The 22571-nt window shown below is 45.7% G+C and overlaps 3 protein-coding genes across 4 annotated transcripts in view; 2 read left to right on the top strand and 1 right to left on the bottom strand.

Annotated features, from left to right (window-relative positions):
* The window catches only part of LOC126985959 (SET domain-containing protein SmydA-8-like), a 9177-nt gene extending 1654 nt beyond the window's left edge, over nt 1-7523 (top strand). Inside the window, exons 3-9 of one of the 2 annotated variants that reach the window (XR_007739220.1) lie at nt 207-439; nt 2043-2328; nt 2908-3084; nt 3837-4020; nt 4205-4389; nt 4936-5117; nt 5906-7523. Coding sequence is in view for 1 of the 2 variants with exons in the window: in XM_050841569.1 (XP_050697526.1) it covers nt 207-439; nt 2043-2328; nt 2908-3084; nt 3837-4020; nt 4205-4389; nt 4936-5061 (1191 nt within the window). In the remaining variant the exon portion in view is untranslated. Of the gene's footprint in view, nt 1-206; nt 440-2042; nt 2329-2907; nt 3085-3836; nt 4021-4204; nt 4390-4935 lie in introns of both variants that reach the window. The other variant, XM_050841569.1, reaches the window with a different exon arrangement.
* A 1476-nt stretch (nt 7524-8999) lies between these two features.
* On the bottom strand, nt 9000-17745 carry LOC126985954 (uncharacterized). The gene is made up of 7 exons (XM_050841557.1): nt 17543-17745; nt 16518-16682; nt 15979-16050; nt 14271-14396; nt 12117-13852; nt 11485-11552; nt 9000-9661 (listed from the first exon to the last, which is right to left on the bottom strand). The coding sequence occupies exons 1-7, from the start codon at nt 17591-17593 to the stop codon at nt 9543-9545; spliced, it is 2337 nt and encodes a 778-aa protein (XP_050697514.1). The 5' UTR covers nt 17594-17745; the 3' UTR covers nt 9000-9542.
* Nucleotides 17746-17889: 144 nt separating this feature from the next.
* Nucleotides 17890-22145, top strand: LOC126985962 (uncharacterized). Its single transcript, XM_050841577.1, has 2 exons — nt 17890-18485; nt 19797-22145. Exons 1-2 carry the CDS (start codon nt 18140-18142, stop codon nt 20630-20632), a joined length of 1182 nt encoding a protein of 393 aa, XP_050697534.1. The 5' UTR covers nt 17890-18139; the 3' UTR covers nt 20633-22145.
* Nucleotides 22146-22571: the final 426 nt, after the last annotated feature.

Raw genomic sequence — 22571 nt, 5'->3', positions numbered from 1 at the left:
TTCTTCTTAATTATTTTCCTCTGTGGGCTGGGGCATAAGGGGTGGGTTAGGCATAAGGTGAGTCTTTTAAACAGGTATCTCCTTTTTCTTCCATTTTTTATTTCTTCATTTCTTTGTTTTTCTTCTCTTCATTTGTTTTTATTATTTTCTCACCTCATTTACTGTGTGTTTAATAGTCTCTCCCTCATCCACTTTCGCCGGCATAGAGTGAGTGCTCAGTGCTGTCCAAGGCCAAGAGCAAGCTGTCAGTGGACCGTTTTGACGCGCCACACCCCGCCTACGAGTGCATCACACCCCTGCGCTGCCTGCTGCTCAGAGACGCCAACACTGCCGAGCCACGCCGCTGGGAGGCACTCACACAGCTGCAGGATCACAGGGAGGCGGTGCGGGCCAGCGAGATGAACGGCATCATACAGCGAAACACAATAGACTTCCTAAGGTGGGCTGGGATGGGAGTACTCAAGGCAGAGCATCCCTTTCTTTCTTTCTTCATACAGCAAAGTCTCTCATGCCTTAACCCGTCTGCTGCGATTGTCAGGGATTTGTCTTTCACTGGTAGCCTGGCAACATATAGTCCTAGGTCTTTCTCTGCCTCTGTGGTGGATGGTGGAGTGTTTCCCATGTGGTATTGGTGTGCTGGATATCCCTTCACTGGTAGCCTGGCAACATATAGTCCCAGGTCTTTCTCTGCCTCTGTGGTGGATGGTGGAGTGTTTCCCATGTGGTATTGGTGTGCTGGATATCCCTTCACTGGTAGCCTGGCAACATATAGTCCCAGGTCTTTCTCTGCCTCTGTGGTGGATGGTGGAGTGTTTCCCATGTGGCATTGGTGTGCTGGATATCCCCTCCCAAGGTGCATGACTACATTTTTCTTCATTGAATTGTAGCAGCCACTTTTTGTTCCATTCCTGTAGCTTGGTGAGGTCTTGTAGGAAATCCATAGTCTAGGGGTTACCTAATAGGGGGTCAGTATACTTCTTCCAGCTCAAAATGTCACTTTGAGCCTCTGAGTCCTCTTCTTGCTTTTCCTGTTCTGCCATAATCCTCAGAAAAATTGTGTTTGATCAGTAACATCTCCAAACTTTGTCAATGATTCCCTTTGACCCATTTCAATTATCTTTCCCCTTTACTCTTGATGCCACAAAACCTTTACTTCGCTCGAGAATATGCTCTCCTTCCTCTTGTTTGCCGGTTCTCTTTTGTTCCAATGCCATGATGTGTTACTGTTTATTCAGATCCTCCTCCTCTTCCATGTCCTTGGGTGTGCGAGGTGAGGCATCCCTTTATTTCTTTCTTCATATTGTAAAGTCTGGCATTTGATGACTGATTGGGGATGGTATTAACCCTCTCGTGCACCGTAAGTTTCCAATAAGTTTCTGTTCCACTCACCATGCATTTTTCAGGCATGACCGGCCTTTTTTTGCCGCCGCGATACTCCACATTCCCGGACGTATTTTACCCTCAGATATATTGTATCCCAATAAATTTGGTATCAATGGCTTCATAAAGACTTGTGCTACAACATGCGGAAATAGAAAGAGGAAAATAAACAATACAAACTCGTTTCAAGTCTCTGTATTGAGTATTGTAGACAATAAATCCTAAGTACTGACTCTTTCCTACTCGCTAGCTCGAAATTTTGTGGACCAACTTTTTTAGCCAAATATGTGTTTCGAAGTGGAATTTAGTGATTTAGTGATTTACAAGCAAAACAAGGTCACTAAAAATGCCTTGGTTTATGAGCGGTGACGGTGCATGAGCTTCCTGTTTGTACAAGTCCAAGACGCGTTCACTTTGTTCACTGCAAGATGAAAGTGCTCAGAGCGGAAAAATGGGAATGGGGTCTCAGTCCTCACGGTACACTCACAGAGGTAACACCCGCGCACACGTGTCCACTTACGTTTGTGCTCTAGTGTGCGATCTTTGTGTTTTCAGAACTACAGTGTGTTTGTTTTGGTTTATGAGTTTTTTGGGTTTGTGAGCAAAATTCTGGAATGAATTAAGCTCATACACCGAGGTATGACTGCACATGTTCCTTACAGGGGTTTCATGCAGTACGATGGGGCCAGTGAGGAGGAGATCTTCCGCGTGTGTGGTGTCCTCCTAGTGAACAGCTTTGAGGTGCGGCACAACGGCAGCAAGGTGCGGGCACTGTACCCCCAGGCGTCCATGCTGGCTCACGACTGCGTCCCCAACACCAAGCACGCCTTTGATTCCGACCTGACCATGATTCTGCGCGCCACGGTGGTCATTCGCAAGGGCACACCCATCACCGCCACCTACACCAACACCTTCTGGAACACCATGCAGCGGCGGAGACATCTCAAGGTGGGCAGTAGCAGTGCACGGTCTGTTTTCTGGGTAATGGCAACTGGGGTGGAGGGGTGACCCTTCATCACCTCACAGTGACACACTGTTAGCTGCTCAATAGAGTTCCACTTATGGTGCCAGTAGGCTTTCTCGGTGGGCCTGATAGTTGGCCTCAGCACACTATGGTACAGGCAAGTGTTTATACCCCCTCAGAGTTCATCTTTGATCCTCTCTTTGGTGAAAAAATCAAGAGTCTGGGTTGCCAGGTGGTCTTCAGGACAGCTTGTGGGTAGTCCTGGGCCACTCGGCGACGACTGAAAATTGTCAGCTTGTGGCAGTGGGTGGGATGAGAACCTGGGTCCTCCTGGACAACATGCCTGCACTCTGACCACTCAGCCACAGACTGTGGCACCTTAAAGAGGCCTGCCCACCCGTCATGCTCTTGTATGTGAGGAGGAGGAGGAGGGAATCATTTAGGAAGAAGAGGAGGAGGAACATCATGAGTAGGAATTAAGGGAGAGAGATAGTACATGAAGGAAAAGGGGAAGAGTAGAACAACATCAACAACACCTAACCCCCACCCCTCCCCCCCCCCAGCTGAGCAAGTACTTCCTGTGCACGTGCCAGCGGTGTTCCGACCCCTCTGAGCTGGGCACCCACCTTGGCACGCTGCTGTGTGTGGAGTGTGGCGGCCACGTGCTGCCCACCTCGCCCCTGGACCTGGACTCCCCCTGGCTGTGTGTGAAGTGCAACCACTCCATCCTGGCAAAGACGGTGAGGGGGACTTAGCAATGGTGGTGAATGAGGTTAATAGATACATAAGCAGAGACTACAACCACTCCATCATGTAACAGTTAGCAATGATAATAAACAGAGTAAATGCGGTTAATAGGTACATACAAGTTACCACTCCATCCTGGGCAAAGACAGTGGATGTAAAAGTTAGTAACAGTAATGAATAAAGCAAATGGAGAAATAAACAAAGAAATAATAAAAAATAAATGTACATACACACACACACACACACACACAGTCTTTAATAAATTCATCTTCCCTTCCTTCATCTCTTTTTCCCCCTCTTCTTGCATTCTTTCTTCTATTTTTTTTTCAATGCTTTTCTTGTTCCTCCTTCTCTTTCCTATATTCTTTCCTTTATCGTCTTACTCTTCCTCTTCCTTCCTCTATTCTCCTCCTCTTTTTCTTTCACTTGCTGCTCCTTCCCTTGTATTTCTCCTTCTGTTTTTCTTCCTTCTATGCTCCTCCTCTTCCCTTTCCTCCTCCTCCTCCTCCTCCTTTCATTTGTTCCATGTCTCCTGTTTCTCCCTCTTCTTCGTCCTCCTATGCCCCTCTTCTTCCCTTTCCTCCTCCTCCTCCTCCTCCTTTCATTTGTTCCATGTCTCCTGTTTCTCCCTCTTCTTCCTCCTCCAATGCTCCTCTTCTTCCCTTTCCTCTTCCTCCTCCCATTTGCTCCATGTCTCTTGTTTCTCCCTCTTCTTCGTCCTCCCCCTCCTCCTCCTCCCCCACAGGTGTACTGGGGTGACAACATCCTCCACAAGGAGCTCAAGGCCCTGGACCAGACACAGGCCAAGCCGTTTGAGGACTTCCTGGAGCACTACAAGAAGGCGCTGCACCCCGGCCACCGCTTCTTTGTGGAGGCCAAGTACGCACTGGTCAAGATCTATGGGAACTCACCGGAGCACAGATACCGAGGTGAGGAGGAGGAGGAGGAGGAGGAGGAGGAGGATGTAGGGTAAGGAAGTCAGGGTGGGGAATGGGAGTAATAAGCATTTCCTTTGACATTATCCTTTTCTTCCTTACTTATATTAACATTTTCCGTTACTTCCATTCCTTATCCTTTTCTTCCTTATTTATTTTTACAACTACCCCCTCCCAGACATGAGCCAGGAGGAGATGGAGCACAAGGTGAAGTACTGCCGTGAGCTGCTGTCACTGGCGGAGGTGTTGGCGCCGGGCCAGTCCCTGCTGCGCGGCACCCTGCTGCTGGAGCTGCAGGCGGCATTGGTGGCACTCGCCCGCCTCCTGCTGTCCAACGATGCCATCACTCAGGACGGGTCAAAGGTGGGTGATGGGGGGGGGGGGGGGTGAATAGTGATGGTGGTGATGGTGGTTGGAGATAAGAGAGAGGGGGAAAAACAAAAGATTCAAGAGAGAGAGAGAGAGAGAGAGAGAGAGAGAGAGAGAGAGAGAGAGAGAGAGAGAGAATGAATGAATGAATGAATGAAGAGAAAGCATAACTGAGTAGCTAAAATAAACTCAGTAATATGAACTTACATCTCTATTTCAACCACAAATCCACCCCTGTAAGTATGTCCTCATTTTATCCATTTACTTTCACCATTGCTGTCTTTTCTCTCTGCTGTGTTTTCTACATTTTCTTCTCTTTTCTTTTTATCTTTCATTTGTTTTTCTCTCCTCTCTCTGTTTTTTTTTTCCTTTCCTTTCCTTTCCTTTTTTTTCACCCACTGAGGCATTTAATGTAAACCCTACCCATGGAAACACCCACAACCTCTACGAAAGCCTGGCCAAACTGTGGGTGTGTAGGCCTCAAAATGTATGAAAATATGAGCCTATGTACCTAATCCTACCCCCCCCCACCCCTCACAGGACTACATGACCGAGGCTGTGAAGCACCTCCAGGAAGCGTCGGAGATCCTGAAGCACGAGCCGGAGATGGAGAGCGGTGGCCTGGACAAGAAGCTTAAGACACTATCCGAGGAGCTGGATGTCTGACGGATAGGACGGATAGGCTTGGTGGAAGAGTGCACTAGCTGATGGAAAGATTGAATGTAGGTAACTCTCTCTCTCTCTCTCTCTCTCTCTCTCATTTCTTTTTCTGTTGCTCTTTTTTTTTTCTCTTGCTCTCTCTCCTTTCTTTTATCTTTCATTGTTTCTCTTCATTTGTTCTCTCTCTCTCTCTCTCTCTCTCTCTCTCTCTCTCTCTAGTAGGACTGGCACTGCAAGAATACATTCACACACATACATACATACATGCATCCATACATGCATACATGACAAATATACATACATTCAACTAGTCATATTTTACATGTTTTCCAAGTGTGTGTATGTGTGTCAAGTAGGTATGCATGATGTATAAGAAGAGACATGGTAGGACATAAAACTTTAGACAAAGGTTAGTGAGATATACTACACCTACATCTACAACTACTACTTCTACTACTACTGCTACTACAGTGGCCTTGTGTCCAATGCAGGAATGTGATCAAAGATTGCTTCACTCAAAGAACTTACAGGAAAGATTAATTTGGGTGGAGAATTTCTGAAAATTACCTTACCCTAACCCGTGAACTTCCGTCCGGTCATTACCGTCTAAACGTGCTCAGTGTCAGTGGTTGGTGCGGCCAATACTGTCCAACTCTTGCGACCCCATATTTGAGTAATTGGAAGGTTACTCCTGGGAGTGTCAGGGATGGATGCCAGTCATCACAAATAGGTTTTTGTAACCAAAGATTCCCAGCAACAATGAATTTTGAGTGAAAAAAATAAATATTAGCAACTACAAGGGTATGAGAGGAGCTCACTAATGCAGTCCCCATCCTCTTTTGTTGGACAGGTTAAATATACAATAAAAATCCATAAAGATCCGTCCTTGGCGTGGGGGAAGGCAGACTGCTCCACCCAGGCTACACAGATCCAGGTAAAAAATGCAGTTCTGTGCACCACATGGCCCGGCCCCGCTCACATTACTGGCCGGCACCACACCACACATCCGGCTGAGTGGCCCAAAGATATACTCTTGGCCAGTGCAGTGCATGATGAACAACTTTTCCAAGTGTTAAAGAAATCTCACATTTGTGCCAATGATCAGCCAGGATTTGTTGTGCACTGGACCATTTCAAAAGCATTAGTACAGCAATTTTTTAAATAATTAAAGAAAATGCCACAATAGATATGAAACGCACCGGACAAACATGGATGCGAGGCCACTGTACTACTACTGCCACCACCACCACCACTACTTCTACTACCATTATTAGTAGTAACAAGAGTAATCATTGTATTTAGTGTATATATATAAAAAGAATGCATTATTACACAATGTAAACTAGACTTGAGTGAATGACCATCTGCCCAAACCTTGCAAGTCTAGTAAATGTTCACCGTTTGTTCAGTTGGTCCAGGAATAAATGAAAAAAAGAAGTCTTGTTATCCTTCATTCTCAAACTTATTATTAAACCAGTAAACTATGAATATATGATAAACTCTTCTCATTAGAGCTCTAAACTATGAATAACATGATAAACTCTTGCTAATACCTATTTTTAAACAATGACAAAAAAACTTAAACTATCATAATACAAACACCAAACCCAACAACCCATTTAAACAGAAAGAATTTGCATGACACTACAACTAGGATACCCGAGCTTAACATGTCTGGCAGAGCAGTGTGTGGCTAGTGCAAACAGTGAGGTACCTATAGCAAAAGGAGAGTATCAAGCCCAGCGGTACCAAATTACATCGCATTGCATTTTCATAGTTTCTGACATTAAACTATTGCAAAGATGAAAAAACAATTGCTATATAAAAGTTTCAGTGATAACATTAATTTTCGATCATTATTTGTGTAGGTATGAGAGTTTTGGGCCTGAAAATGATAAAATATAATGTGACAATATGACAATTTGGCAACGCTGATTAAGACGCCTCCCCAAGTGACTGGCCGTGCTACTTCTGAATCTATCCTCTGAACCTAATAGACCTCTCTTTTGGCCTCTTGCTCTGTATTTCTTTTGTTGGAGCAGCACTTGGCGGGATTTTTTGTTGCTACTTTGTTTTAGCGCCCTTAAGCTGTCTCCCTTGCTGTAAGAAAAAAAGTGAGAGCAACACCATTCCAGACTTTTTATTTCATGATTTACTTTTTTCACTCTTTAACCCGGTAGTAGCGGGGATCGTGTTTCTTAATGGTCCCTCCAAGCGAGAAAAATGAGGAAAAATCACCCCTCACACAAACCATTTCATAATATATATCAAAGCATTTGTGATCAGATTATGTATCATCTATTTTGGGGGGTTTATATCATGACACAAATTTGGCCCGTCGCTGCTACCGGGTTAAGCTGTTTCATCTTCTATTATAAAAGAGTGGAACAGCCTAGGGTCTGCCTATGAGAGGAGGCAAGTTATCTGTGGGGGTCCTCAGTGCTCATTCAGAATAATCACATGTTACTTTACATTGCATTTTCTTGCCCTTTAAAATCTAATACATGGGGTCCATTTTTCTCTGGTTTCTGTGCCTCCAACCCCCTCCCCTTGGCTTGGTCCCCGGGCTAATGGCTAGTTCAACAGTCCAACACAGTGGCTTTATAATTGCCCAAACTAAACTATTCAATCTACACTCCATGATGGTGAGGTTTCCGATGCAACACCTGATACACAAGAGACTTCCTGTGTGTGGTTTCCTCAACTTTTTTAACTTAAATATGAATGCAAAACAATAAATAAGGAATTTTTTAGAATTTGGTATTGGTTTGGGGCTTACTAACCCATCGTGGCCAACTGTGAAAGAGGCCCTATGTGTTGTTAGTAAGGCATGGCCCTGTCTCAGCCTTCCCATGAGCTGGCATGTGTCATATGATATCCAGCACACATTTACAGTTAGATATTTTATCATACAAATATACACGGTACAAAGGCGTGGGAACAGTACAAAGTTACGATACCGAATCTTTTCTTTGATACGTATTACAAGAGGAATTCTGCCGTACCATATCGAATGTTCCGCTGCTGGGTCTGGCAACAACACTGCCTTGCCTTGCTCCAGCACACTTTCACTTTCCTATGACTGAGTTAGGCCAACAGCACACACCATGCCTCGTGCTGCCCAACACGTCATTATTACAGATTGTCACTTATCCTATTACTGGTCTCTTTCAACCATTATTTTTACAAGTCTGGCTTGGAGCACTTAAAATTAACAAGTTTGATGTAAAAATTGATTTATACAAGACAACATGGACAACGGAGTGAGAAAACATTGCCTTTATACTTTGTTGAGTGACACTGAACATTGGCTAGTATGAACTATTTACCTCTTAGCTTATCCCTGATTGTCAGTTTTATGCTAGTGTCAGCCTCTCAACCCTTCCGGCTGTCTCAGAGTGAACAAAAAACTGAGGTAGAAAGATGCCCTGCTAAGAGCCAAGAGCTAATACTTAAGCCTAGTTTGTATCACAGCCAGGCTCAGAGAAGGGAGACTAAGGAGTGGCCATGATAGACTAACACCCTGTTCCTCCTTTCTGCCTTCTCAAGTAATGGAAGGTTTAGTTTGTTCAGTTTTCTCGTATGACAGCATGTGTGTGTGTGTGTGTGTGTGTTACTGTCTCTGTATCTATATTTGTCCAGCTTTTCCTCAAATTTCCACACACTCTTTGCCTCCAACCCTTCATCTTTTGATTCATTCCAAGTGTCAATGTTTCTAGGGGGAAACTGTACCTCATTGTTTCCTTTTTGTTTTTGTCCAGTGAGCTCTTAACTCAATAATAGACCTTGTTATCTGATTCCTTTAAGTCATTCATGAGGTTATATACTGCAATTAGGTGTGTGTGTGTGTGTGTGTAGCAACTCAACTACATCAACCGCCCAACTAAGACTACATCAACCTGTACCTACAACCACCTCTAAGGAAACAAAATAAAAGTAACGAGCTCACCGACTATTTATTTATCAAGCTCCTTTTCACAGGCTGGTGGTGGTGGTGGTGGTGGAAGACTTGCGGGCAACCAACTGGTGACTGACTAGGAATGGGGTCTAGGGGCTCTTTGGGGGACTGATAAGGATGACGGAGAGGCGAATGCAGACTGGAGAACTGATGGGGACTGAATATAACCGAGAGACTGACTTTTGGGGGACTAAAAAAGAATGACTTGTAAATAAAAAGGGGCTGAAAAATTGGAAGACTGTTAGATATGATGACAGGACTTAAGTGGACTGTTTCAAGGGTCTGTTTCATGACTAAAGGAATGTATGAGGGGGTCTAAGAGTCAAGTCAAACAGGGGGATGAGGGAAGGGATTTAAAAAGGCTAGTCAATTTTGGGGGTCTATTTGGGGCCATAGGACTCTTTGGAAGGGGGGAGGAGGGTATGTTTGAGGACTAGGGGGCTGTACGTGGGGTAGGGGTTAGGGGTAAGGAGGGGAGGAGTCTAAGGGGCTAGTCAAGGGGGATAAGGGGGTTGGGGGGTCTGAGGGTCTAGTCAAACACCATTCGCTTGCCCTGGAATGCGTTGATGGCTGTGGTCTGCTGGCGCTCCTTCATCTTGGCCATCCAGGAGGGGTGCAGCAGGGAGATGGGGGGGCTGGAGGTGGCAGCTGTGGAGGGAGAAAGTGGCTGGGTCAGTGGTGGTGGTGGTGGTGGTGGGGTAGCAGCAGCAGCACCAGTAGTAGTAGTAATAAAGAGGAAATGATAGTAACAGGAAAGGTAGTTATGTAGTAAAATACAATACAGGTACCTCTCATTCTACACAAGTTTAAAATACGGGAATTTGGTTTAATGTGATGTTAACCGGGTAGCTGCAGTGATCATGTTTCTTAAAGGTCCCTCTAAGCGAGAAAAATGAGAAAAAATCATCACTCACGCAAACCATTTCACAATTAATATCAATGTATTTGTGATCAGTTTACGCATCATCTATTTTGCGGGGTTTATATCATGGGATAATTTGGCCCATCGCTGGTACACGGTAAAGCCACAGATTTGGCACGTCGCTGCTACCGGGTTAAGAAGCCAGTGTATTTTTAAGTAAGCAACTTCTTTAGAATAACGCATAGTGATCCAAATCAAAAGTATCAGCAGTAGTTCTCAGATTGGCCGCCAGATTCCAAGAGTTTTTCTCACACTTGCTGCACTCTTTGGGGAGTTCTGTGGGAAGTGCTACAGAAGAGTTGGCAACCCTGACCTGCAGCACTTGGTTCAGTTCAGCTCCGGCCCTCACAAAGAGAAAACATCAACTCCACACTGCCTCGCATCAACACCATGGCATCTAAGAGCCCTTCTACCTCTACTCTCAGTGATAGTGTACCTAAAAAGAGTAGACAATCCTTATCCCTGGAGAAATTGGAGTCTCGACTGCACTGATAAGGGACAGAAGACTTCAGTGATTGTGCACAGCATGAACCTGCTTGAAAGTAGTCTGGGTGATACAATCTAATGCATGAGAAAACTGTATCATGAGAAATCTATGATACACAAACTCACCAGGAACATGATACTCCCTTACACTGAGAGGTACTTGTATGTATATAGCATTGAGTAATAAATAAATAAATAAATACATAGAGATAATAATAGAACAACATTTAAGTTTCCTCTTCCCTCCCCTCTCCCCATTCCTCCTGCCCTCCCTCCCCATCCTCCTGGGTCAGTATAAATAAAGCTTTTCTGTTAGCCTTAACAACTTCTGCTAGTTAACAGTAAGACACTAACAGGTATACAAAAAGCAGAACTTGGCAACTGTTTGCTAACAAACAGCTGTTTGTTAAGTTTCGGCTCGGGGGCACCAACTGTACTATACTCTCGACAATCTCAAGTGTTAATATGCATTAATCTGTTGATTTCAATGTCAATATTAATAAAAAAACGAAAAATATATTCACCACCTGAGTCCTGTCATGAGTTTCCGCAGAATTTCTGGCTGCAATAAATGTTTTCAACTTGTTTTTATCTTAGGTATTCTTTTGTCTCTCATGAAACTTCTCTCGCGCTGCTACAGACGAAAACGGAAACCTTTTTAGCATTCACTAACACATTGTATCTATCCGTGAGGAACTATATCATAATTTTTTTTGTAAATCCAACAAACACATCTATGTATCCGTGCAAGCCTTAATCTCCTATCTTTCCTGATTAAAATGCTTTTTGAATGAAGAAAAATGGTCAACAAATAAGGGAGGAGTTACAATAAGAACGTAAGCCATCCTGCTAACAGCTGTTTGCTAAGCAGCAAAAGTGCTCCCTGCTGCTGTTACCCTAACAGTGCTGTTAAGGCCTTAACAAGCTTTGTGAATATCTGTTAGCGCTTAACAGAAAAATGTTAAGGCTTACAGGAATATGTTAGTCTTAACAGCTGTTTGCTAGTGGTAACATTCCCCCATTCCTTCCCCCTACCACCCCCCTTCCCCTTCCTTAAGCTTACCTGGGCTGGATGTTGGCATTGTGTTGCCACCATTGGTCAAAGGTATGAAGTTGGGGTTCCTTGAGTCCCTGCAAGAGGTCAGGTCAGGTCAGTACAGTACAAAATTATGTGAAGGGTGAAGAAAGTGTGACAATGTGTTCTGATGCAAGTGAGGTCCATATTCTCAGACATTTGGGGGCACACACACCCACACTTGTTAAGGCTTTGGTAGAGGTTGAGTTAGTATATCCATGGGTAGTGTTCTGAGCCTAGTGATAGTTTGACAAGACTTCTCAGACATTTGGGGGCTCACACACCCACACTTGTTAAGACTTTGGAAGAGGTTGTTTTATGATTCCTTCCTTCAAGAATTCAGACTCGAGGTTTTGGGTTCAGCGAAATTTAGATGAATGGAGTTTGACAATCTAATCTTGAACCTGATCTTGAGTGAAAAATTTAATGACTGGAAAATGTAATGTATAATCTAATCTTGAATGAAAAAACTACACAATCTTAAATATATAACTGTTAAGGGAATGTGAGGAAAAAAACTAAATGAATATATAAAATAACTTATTCTCTCTCCCTCTCTCTCAAACCTGACCATACAATTATTTTTTAGGGGAAACTTGAAGAGAAATTTGGTTACTTACACATGACTTGGTCCTCCTCTTCCTCTTCCTCCTCTTCCTTGTCCAAATCTTCCTCCTCTTCCTCCACCTCCTCCTCTTCTGTCTCCAAAGCGTCCTCCTCCTCTTCCCCCTCGATCTCTTCCTCCACGTCCTCCTCTTCTGTCTCCGAACCCTCCTCCTCTTCCTCTTCTGTCTCCTCCTTCACCTTCTCCTCCTTCTTCTTTTTTATCTCCAAACCATTTTCCAGGTGATATTCCTCCTCCTCCTCCAATTCCTCTACCTCCACCCCTCCTATCATTGAAACCATTCCTTCCTCTTCCTCTTCCTCCTCTTCCTTCTCCTCCTCCTCCTTCTTCTCCTCCTTCTTCACTGTTGTTGTTAAACCCATTTCTTCTTTCTCCATCATTATAATTTTGCTTCCATCCTCCTCTTCCTCTTCCATCAGAGCGATCTTGGTTCCGCCCTCTTCCTCCTCCTCTTCCTCTTCCGAAACCTCCTCCTCCTCTTCCTCTTCCGAAACCTCCTTCTCCTCTTCCTCTTCCTCTTCCTCTTCCTCCTCTTTTTCTAAACAAATTGCTCTTGAAGTATTTGCTAGTATCCACATCACCATCTTCATCACCATCTTCATCACCATCATCTTCATCTGCACCTCCAATGAAGAAGCTGCTTTTTCCCTTTTTCTTCGCTCCTTGCTCGAAGAAATCATCATCCTCATCACCACCATCTTTATCGGTCCCGTTCTCGTCCAGTTCATCAAGCTTCCCGATTTGACCCGACTTCGTTATCTGGTCAAGGTCGAGCTGTTTGACCTTGGCGGCTTTGATGGCCTTGATTGTGACCTTCTTTCCCTTCTTCTTTCCTTCGTTTTCAGTTTTTCGGTTTCCGTTTTCCATCATTTTCTTTGCGTTTTTGTTTTTTTGATTTTTCGTGTTCTTGTTTTCCTTTTTTTCCTTTTCTGCATCTTTTGTTTTTCCACTTTCCTCGTTTTTCTCCTTTTCCATCATCTTTTTCTTCCTTCCGTTCATGTTTTTCTTATTTTTCATGTTCTCGTTCGACTTGTTTTCCCTTTCTACTTTTTCTTTTATTCCCATTTTCTTCGTTTTTAGTTCCTCCTTCGTCTCGTCATCTTCCGTTTTCTTCTTTTCCTTTCCCCCGTTTTCTATTTTTAGCTCCGTTTTCTTCTTTATCTCTTTTTCGGGGGTGACTAAAGAGGAGGTCAGGTCACTATCATCTGGGTCATTTTCATCACTCAGGGCATCTTCGTCTTCCTCACTAAAGTCTTCACTATCGTCATCTTCGTCATCATCATCTTCACTGTCCTCTGTCTCCATATCCTCATTTTCACTATCACTTTCCTGCTTCATGTCTTCATCTATCACTAGTTTCTCACTTTCTGACTCACTATTATCCTCACTATCACTATTGCTTCTTCCCATACCCTCATCTTCACTCCCAGCCTCATCATCCTCATCATCCCCTTTCTCTTCCTTCTCCTTCTTACTCTTCCTAATCTTCTTTATCACCTTCTTTGCTTCCTCGTCCATGCTCTGATCTCTCTTCCTCTTCCTACTCTTACTGCTCGCTCCTCCACTCTTCTTCTTCTTCTTCTTTACCTCCGTCTCTCCAATCTTGAGGTCTATGCCAGTCAGTTCCTGCAGCAGCTTCATGTTCTTTTGTTCCTTCTTTAGGTAGGCGTCCAGCTTGCCCACCCGCTTGAGCCTCTGTAGCTTCTTCTCCCTGTGTCTGATGCCCAAGCCCTGTGTGAACGGAGGAGAATGCTAGTTATCATAGTCTGAATACTATAACAGGCAGCTTAGCCATTGGCAGATACGGAATGTTGAGAATGTGCATGCGGCTTTTTTTTTTTTTTTTTTTTTTTTTTTTGTAGGGAGGCAGCTCAAGGGCAAAGAACAATAACAACAACAAAAAAAGCCCACTACACGTTGCTCCAACAAAGAAAATAGAACAAAAGGCCAGAAGAGAAAATAATTACATGTTCATCTCCTGTGACACTCAAATAAGATCACAGAAATTATATACACATATCAAAACAATTTTAACATAAATATTCTGAAATTTTAAGGAACAGTAAACTAATTTCATATATTTATACGCAAGTCAGATAAGCGACACATTTTATATGGAGTTGCTCTCTCTCTCTCTCTCTCTCTGTACCTTGATGATGTGTGGCAGGTCATCAGTCCAGTCAGCGTGTGCATCCCTGAGTGCAGTGATGGAAGACTCAATAGACTTATGTTCCACCACCCGACACAGCGCCCGCTCCTCCGTTCTGGCCTCAGGCTGTGGGGGCGAGAAGAGAGGGGTATGAGGGAGAGATGGGCTTTAACCCGGTAGCTGCGGGGAACATGTATCTTAAAGGCCCCTCTAAGCGAATTAATGAGAAAAAAATCATCACTCACGCAAACCATCTCATAATATGTAGTACCAATGCATTTGTGATCAGTTTGTGCATCATTTATTTGGGGGGTTTATGTTATGGTAAAAATTTGGCCCATCGCTGGTACACGGTAAAGCCACAAATTTGGCCCGTCGCCGCTACCAGGTTAAAGGAGGGTAGAGGTGTAACTAAGACTGCAAACAGGGGTGTGGTCTCAGACACAAACAATTCCGACTCCCACTCCAGGAAATTTTAAGGTTGCGACTCCGACTCCACCCCTCCCCCTCTGCCGCTGTACTGTGGTAGGAAAATCAAACCCAGCCACACCACACCACATACCACATCCAGCCACACTACACCACTCATCACACCCTGCCACACCAAACCACACATCACACACAGCCACACCAACCCACACAGCACAGCCAATCACACTACACGACGCGTTACATCCAGCTACACCACAACCAGCCACACTACACCTCACATCACACCCAGCCACACTAGACCACACATTATATCAAGCCACACCATACCATATCACACAGCATACCCAGCCACATCACCACATATCACACCCAGCCACACTACACCACACAAAGCAATACCACACCACTACACCACACATCCACTCAGTCACACCAAACCCAACCACACCACAGCTCACACCATACCCAACCACATCACACCTCACACCACATAGCATGATAATATGATAGACTTCTTTTTAGAAACTGCCACATTTTTTCAATTTAATCGCTATGCATTGGCTGACGTTGGTAGAAAGTGTTTCCCTGGTGTCTGTGTGAGGTATTGTAACTGAAAATGACCCAACATACACTGGTAGCATGTGGTGGAGTATGTTTACAAGGCTTCCCGCGGGTCAGGGAAAACTTGTATTGCCTCCTCCATCCACTCCCTTATCAATCTTAAAAGCAAAGGAAGATCAACATATCCTACAGATGCCGTAATAGATATATGTATCCAGCATGACGAATCGGAACGGGAATATTTGTGCACAACAGCCGCATTGTAGTGCAGACTAGGAAAATCTTTGCATTCTAAGGACTGTATTGATGCTGTAACCTTGAGAGGCGTCACTGCCACACCCCACGACACATCACACCTAGAGTCACACCACACCTTGCCACATAACACACATCACATCCAGTCACTCCATGACTTACACCATACCCAACCACATCACATCTTACACCACACCCACCCATACCACACTACACATCACACCCAGACACACTACACTTCACACCATGCCCAGCCACACCACACAACACATCACACAAACTTACACCACACCTCACATTACATCCAGCCACGCCATCTCCCACATCACACCAAGCCACACCACACCTCACACTCACACTATGCATGTGCTACATCTACACTCATGAATGGGCAGATGAATTGAAAACAAGTACGATATATTAATCACAATAATGAGCAGACATAATACACAATACTCACGTTGCTTACAACAGTATTAAACGACCTCTTGTTGAGCAGAGCAAACTTCATCATCTCATCCGGTGGCACAGTCTGCAAGGCAGGAAACATCATGAGGCACTTAGCATGGGCAGGGCCACCAAACCAATCCAGGCAGGGTTCTGTTGTAGGCAGCATCAGGCAGTGGCTGAATTCCTGACTTCTTGACTGATTTACTGACTTCCTCCCTTCCTTTCATCCTTCCTTCTTTCCCCTCCTTCCTTCATTCATTCATTTCTGATTAACTAACTTCTCCCTCTCTTCTTTCTGTCCCTTCCACCACCTTCCTTCCTTCATTTCTGATTTACTACTGACTTCCCACCTCTCTTCCTTCCATTCTTTTTATCCTTTCTTCATTCCTTCTTTTCTCGCCTTCCTTCCTTCATTCATTCCTAACTGATTTACTAACTTCCTCCCTCTCTTCCTTCTGTCCCTTCCACCCCCTTCCTTCCCTTTCTTCTGACCACCTTCCTTCATTATTAACTTCTTCTCTCCTCTCCCTCCTTCCCTCGAGTGTTTACCTTGAGGAAGAGCACCTCCTTGACCAGCCTGTCTGCCTTGGCCTCCAGCTTGGGGCGGCGGCACGGGTCCTGCTCCGCCTTCAGCCGCAGTCGCCTGGCATGCTGCACCAGGCCGTTGATGGTGTGGGTCCTGGCCTGACGTGCCATGGGCCTCTTCTGCACCACCTGATGGATACAAAAACAAACACTGATCATACTACTTCCTGATGAGCTTGTTAACACAAAGACGAGGAAACACAAGGAAAAGGGAGTCTGCACGAGGCTGGTTGTTGAAAATCTATGCGCTCCTGCCTGATATAATTTTATTTTATCTATATTTAAAACAGTAAATTTTTTGGCTTAGGTCATCCTCCAATGCTGATGATGGGAAAACCTTTTTCTATCTTTTTGTCTGAATTAATCTGACATTTGAATTTCTTGCAAATCACTAGTTTTTTGTTCCACCACCACTCCCACTTACAAAACATGATGATTTCCTCAAAATGAATAGCAAACAATTAATAGCAAACAAATCAAAACTCACCAGAAATAAACGTTTTGTCCTCACAATACATAGAAAAAATTGACTGATGCCACTGCTGTCGCCTCAACCGCTGGCCACAACACAATGGCTCAGTGCAAAGCGTATCACACATATTTATCAAAACAATTAAAATTAAGTTGGTGCACTGGAACCATAAAGGGTGGTGCATTAGGACTGGGCATGTGGTACATTGGAACCTTATGTGGTGCATTCAGACCAAGGGTTGGCACATTCAGGCAGTGGTGCATTAAGAATTTAAGACCATAATTCGCCCCGTGTGTCTGCCACGCAAGGCCCCCTGTGCCCCGCATGGCCCCAGCTGCTGCATCGTGTGTCACTTCCACATGGCCCCGTGTGTCTGCCCCACCCCCGTATGACCCAGCTGCTGCCCCGTGTGTGCCCCGCATGTGCCCAACATGGCCTCGTGTGTGTGCCCCGCACGGCCCCGTGTGTGCCCCGGACGGCCCTGTGTGTGCCCCGCACGGCCCCTCACCACACTCACAAAGTTGTTGAGGGCCAGTTTGGTGAGGGGGGGTCGCGTCTCCTCCCCCATGGTGCCGCCCTGGGTTTCGGGACGATCCTGCAGTGGTCGGGGCGCCGCAACACACGGCAGCACAACTCAGCGACACACGGCGACACAACACACACACACACACACGTGGGGCGGGCTGCACCTTCTTCTTCTTCTTCTCTTGACCTGCCTGGCTGGCTCACGGCACGGTGCGGGTCACGCAATATAGGCGCACCGCCGCATTTATCACGGATACGTGGACATACTGGAGCCTGTACCCCTGCTGTGGCCTGAATGTGATAATATATGTAAGTTTAGGGCAATAAAACGTCCAGAGCTATAGGCAGTATAATAGGTGCTGGCACAGACAATGTAGTTCCAGCCGGGTTTAGTGGCGGCGCAGCGTTGCCGCCGCGAGGTCAGGTCATTTCAGCACGTGTGGCCCATTGCCCACACAGGCTCAAGCTACCTCCCCATCACCCCGACTTTTCCCGTGGCCGTGCACGGTCTGGCGCCGTAAACTTCAGGAGACTATAATATTTATGAAAACTTTAAAACGGCACGCTCACGGCGAGTCTGCCGTCCCGGATGCACGCACGGCAACCCCCGCGCCGCCCCGCCCCGCGGCGGCCACGGGGCGGGGCGGGGCCAGTCTCTGCACGGCAGGCTGCCGCATCTACCCACGGCAGCCGTCCGTCAGCTGTCCCTCGGTGTTACAGTGCCATCCTTGCCGCCAACATGGACAGTGACGACGGTGTGGAGTCCATAGACAAAGACCAGCTCATCCTCCTGGTGGAGGCGCGGCCCGTGCTGTGGAACAGGGAGCTGGAGGACTACAAGAGCCGCAGCATGACGGCCATCGCCTGGCGGCAGGTGTGCGGCGAGCTGAACCCGGACTTCGCGGCGCTTAGCGACCGCGAGAAGACAGAGTACAGTGAGTGGCCACACGGCACGGGACATCCTCATATACACATGTCTCATTGCTGCTGACAGACACTCCCTTACATAACTAATTAAGTTATCTCTCTTTCCCTCTCAAGATGCAAGACACTTCAACTCGGGAAATCAATTTCTTTCCCACGCTCCATGGTGTGTGTGTGTGTGTGTGTGTCATGATGGTCCATGGTGTGTGTGTGTGTGTGTGTGTCATGATGGTCCATGGTGTGCGTGTGTGTGTGTGTCACATGATGGTCCATGGTATGTGTGTGTGTGTGTGTGTGTGTGTCATGCGCCATGGCTTGGAGGAAGAATAGATTTAGTGGCGGGGCCTCTGCGGGCGCCTTTCTTCACTGTGAGGTAGGGGTGGGCAGGTACCGGTACTAACGGTACCAGCTATACAGTACAGTACCGGTATCAGACTGCTCGGTACCGGTACCGATACTGACCAGTCTCTCAGGATGTTACTCATTTCTTCCTCACACGAGTGACAGGCTGAGACTGAGTGCTTAAGATATCTCGGTGATATGGGTCCTCTCTCTCTCTCTCTCTCTCTCTCTCTCTCTCTCTCTCTCTCTCTCTCCCCCCTGTATGAAGTTATTTTTTTTATAAAAAAATATCATATTTATATAGTTATTATGGATGGACTCATAGTCTAATAACAATAACAGTATATATTACCAGACCTTTAAAAAAAAAATCGGACATGAAGAATTATCTAATAGATAAGTAAATGAAATAATGGAAGCGAGAGGAAGAATAAAAACAACGCGACAAAATGGCGGGCAGACCATGTGACTCCGCACAGCAAGGCATAACTTGTCCCCACCAATGTCTATAGCCTTAATACCTCCATGGTCTATAGCCTATAGTAACATGTCGGGACACTTTTGAATAAAACCGTCCCTTCCCGCGCATGACGTATGCTGGGGTACACTGAGCTGAGAGCTCATTCGCTCAGAAGTCCCGGTCGTGTGTGGTGTTGTGGTCGTGTTCGCTCGCCATCGCGATACTTTTCCCCATCGATGCCATGCAATCAGGGGCGATGCCAGACACTGTAGACATCGGGGACACCCTGTCTGACAAAGGGGAGGGGTCCGGGTGTATGTTCCCCTGGGAAAAAAAAAAAAACCCATAGATAGACTACTGTGGACTTAAGGGACTTTGGTACTATTATGACAAAATTAATTTAAGATACGTCCTACACTTGAATCAAGTTACTGTATAATGAATTAAGGAAAAAAATATCTTAACAACTTAAAACACGTGTCTATATACATGAAATAAAATATAAAATATCTTGTTTCAGCACGGTTCGTGATGAGAAAATGGACCAACATCAAGGACAGCTGGATCAAGGCGGAGAAGAGGAAGGTGGAAAGTAGTAAGCCTGGTTCTGGCAAGCGGCCGTGCAGGAGGTATATCTATGCGAAGCAGCTGTCCTTTCTCAGGAAAAATCTGAAGCTCCAGGGCGCGGAGTACAATTTTACGCCCAAGAGTACAAGAAATAATAAAACTGACACCACACCTCTAAGTGCCTCTGGCTCGCCTGAAGGAGTCCCTCCCACACAGCCTGCCTGGCCAGCCAAGGTGAGGAAGGTGGAGGAAGGCGAGCAGACAACACTCAACGGCTCGGAGTCTCCGGAAGGCCGCCAACGCTCCTTCATGCGAGGCAGAAGCTCAGAATCTCCAGTTAGCCGCCGCATTTCCTTCAAGAGAAGAAACAGCTCGGAATCTCCTGAAAGCCGCCACGTGTCTTGCATGAGAGTCAGCAGCTCGGAGGGTCCAGAGAACCGCCACATTTCCTTCATGAGAGGGATCCTTCCTTCACTGGCAAAGTTTAGTGACGAACAAGTTGTGGAGTTCCAAATGGGCGTGTTGAATGTGCTGCAGAGTGTGAGGGAAGGCCGGCGCTTCTCTGATCCTGCCAGCGTTCATTCCCAGCCCTTCCATCTGCCCGCCGTATACCCGCAGCACCTCAGCAACCCCCCACGCCCGCCCGCGACGCAGGACACGGCGTCGGCGGAGGAACAGAACACCAAAGCGGAGGGCAACGACAAGAGCCAGCAAATCATCATTCCGACGTCACCGACACACCTCCCACCCGCCTCGGACGTGTCAGAGAATTCGTGCAGCAACCAGTGATTGCAGTGCACGTCTCTGGTTTGACGTGCACTGAACTCTTAACGAATAATTCATCACTTAGGAAGTTAGTTAATTATCACTTCGTTAGAGCATATGAAAATTATTATTGATTTTTTTTCTTTTCTGTTGTGCTAGACATATTGAAAGCCTTCGATAGAGTCTGGCACCAGTCTTTGCTTTCTAAACTGCCCTCTTTCGGATTCTATCCCTCTCTCTGTTCCTTTATCTCCAGTTTCCTTTCCGGCCGTTCTATCTCTGCGGTGGTAGACGGTCACTGCTCTTCCCCTAAACCTATCAACAGTGGCGTTCCACAGGGCTCTGTCCTATCACCCACTCTCTTCCTGTTATTCATCAATGATCTTCTTTCCATAACAAACTGTCCTGTCCACTCATACGCCGACGACTCCACTCTGCATTATTCAACTTCTTTCAATAGAAGACCCTCTCAACAGGAAGTACACGACTCCAGACTGGAGGCTGCAGAACGCTTAACCTCAGACCTTGCTATCATTTCCGATTGGGGCAGAAGGAACCTTGTGTCCTGCAATGCCTCAAAAACTCAATTTCTCCACCTATCAACTCGACACAATCTTCCAAACACCTATCCCCTATTCTTCGCCAACACTCAGCTGTCACCGTCTTCAACACTAAACATCCTCGGTCTATCCTTAACTCAAAATCTCAACTGGAAACTTCATATCTCCTCTCTCGCTAAATCAGCTTCCTCGGGGTTGGGCGTTCTGTATCGTCTCCACCAGTTCTTCTCCCCCGCGCAGTTGCTATCCATATACAGGGGCCTTGTCCGCCCTCGTATGGAGTATGCATCTCACGTGTGGGGAGGCTCCACTCACACAGCTCTTCTGGACAGAGTGGAGTCTAAGGCTCTTCGTCTCATCAGCTCTCCTCCTCCTACTGATAGTCTTCTACCTCTTAAATTCCGTCGCGATGTTGCCTCTCTTTCTATCTTCTATCGATATTTCCACGCTGACTGCTCTTCTGAACTTGCTAACTGCATGCCTCCCGCGGCCCCGCTGCACACGACTTTCTACTCATGCTCATCCCTATACTGTCCAAACCTCTTATGCAAGAGTTAACCAGCATCTTCACTCTTTCATCCCTCACGCTGGTAAACTCTGGAACAATCTTCTTTCATCTGTATTTCCTCCTGCCTACGATTTGAACTCTTTCAAAAGGAGGGTATCAGGACACCTCTCCTCCCGAAATTGACCTTTCTTTCGGCCACCTCTTTTGATTCTTTTTTGGGAGCAGCGAGTAGCAGGCTTTTTTTTTATTATTTTCTTTTTTTGTGTGCCCTTGAGCTGCCTCCTTTGTTGTAAAAATAAAAAAAAGTGTTTTCATTTGTCACGATATTCATCATGTACAAATACTCAGCTAATTTTGTTGTATCCCATAATTACTTGATACTGTATTTTTTTTCTATGAATTGTCTGTTTCCCTCGCTAAAGTGCAACCTGTCATGTACAGTTTTGACTAATAACATTATTTTATCGTATATTCTTTGTATCTTGCCTGAGGGATAGTGATACTGCCTCTACAGGTGGAATTGCATCTCTGCAACCTGCTCTATGGATAAGGATCGATGCCAAACATAAGATAAACTGATATACTGCATACAGTTGGATTCGTGTTAGTCTAGAAATTACTCGGATATCCGCAGCAACAACTTTCCTAGACGAAAAACTTGTACGAGAGGAAGATGAATGTAAACTGTTAAATAGGTAGACATATTGATGAGAAGGTAAGATAAGCAGATAGATATACAAACAGACGTGAATGCATGGCCACATAAAGAGGGTATAAGGTATAGTTTGGGGCATACGCCATACTTGGGCGTGGCGGCGGCGCTCATCTCCGTCGCATTGGGCCTTAAGCCTGTGGTGGGCAGGAACCCTAAGCCCGACACGGCCAGAGTGACATC

The sequence above is a fragment of the Eriocheir sinensis genome, chromosome 60, assembly GCF_024679095.1.
Source record: "Eriocheir sinensis breed Jianghai 21 chromosome 60, ASM2467909v1, whole genome shotgun sequence".
NCBI classification, from domain to species: domain Eukaryota; kingdom Metazoa; phylum Arthropoda; class Malacostraca; order Decapoda; family Varunidae; genus Eriocheir; species Eriocheir sinensis.
Note: the sequence above shows the minus strand (reverse complement) of the source record. Positions and strands in the feature narration are given on the sequence as shown.

What these genes read in the sequence shown, in the direction of transcription:
- LOC126985954 (XM_050841557.1), bottom strand. Translation starts at nt 17,593, where the DNA reads ATGGGGGAGGAGACGCGACCCCCCCTCACCAAACTGGCCCTCAACAAC. An exon ending in AACTGGCCCTCAACAACTTT is followed by an intron (nt 16,683 to 17,542) that starts GTGAGTGTGGTG and finishes TGTATCCATCAG; the next exon opens with GTGGTGCAGAAGAGGCCCAT. An exon ending in AGGAGGTGCTCTTCCTCAAG is followed by an intron (nt 16,051 to 16,517) that starts GTAAACACTCGA and finishes CCTGCCTTGCAG; the next exon opens with ACTGTGCCACCGGATGAGAT.
- LOC126985962 (XM_050841577.1), top strand. Translation starts at nt 18,140, where the DNA reads ATGCACGCACGGCAACCCCCGCGCCGCCCCGCCCCGCGGCGGCCACGG. An exon ending in CCGCGAGAAGACAGAGTACA is followed by an intron (nt 18,486 to 19,796) that starts GTGAGTGGCCAC and finishes ATCTTGTTTCAG; the next exon opens with CACGGTTCGTGATGAGAAAA.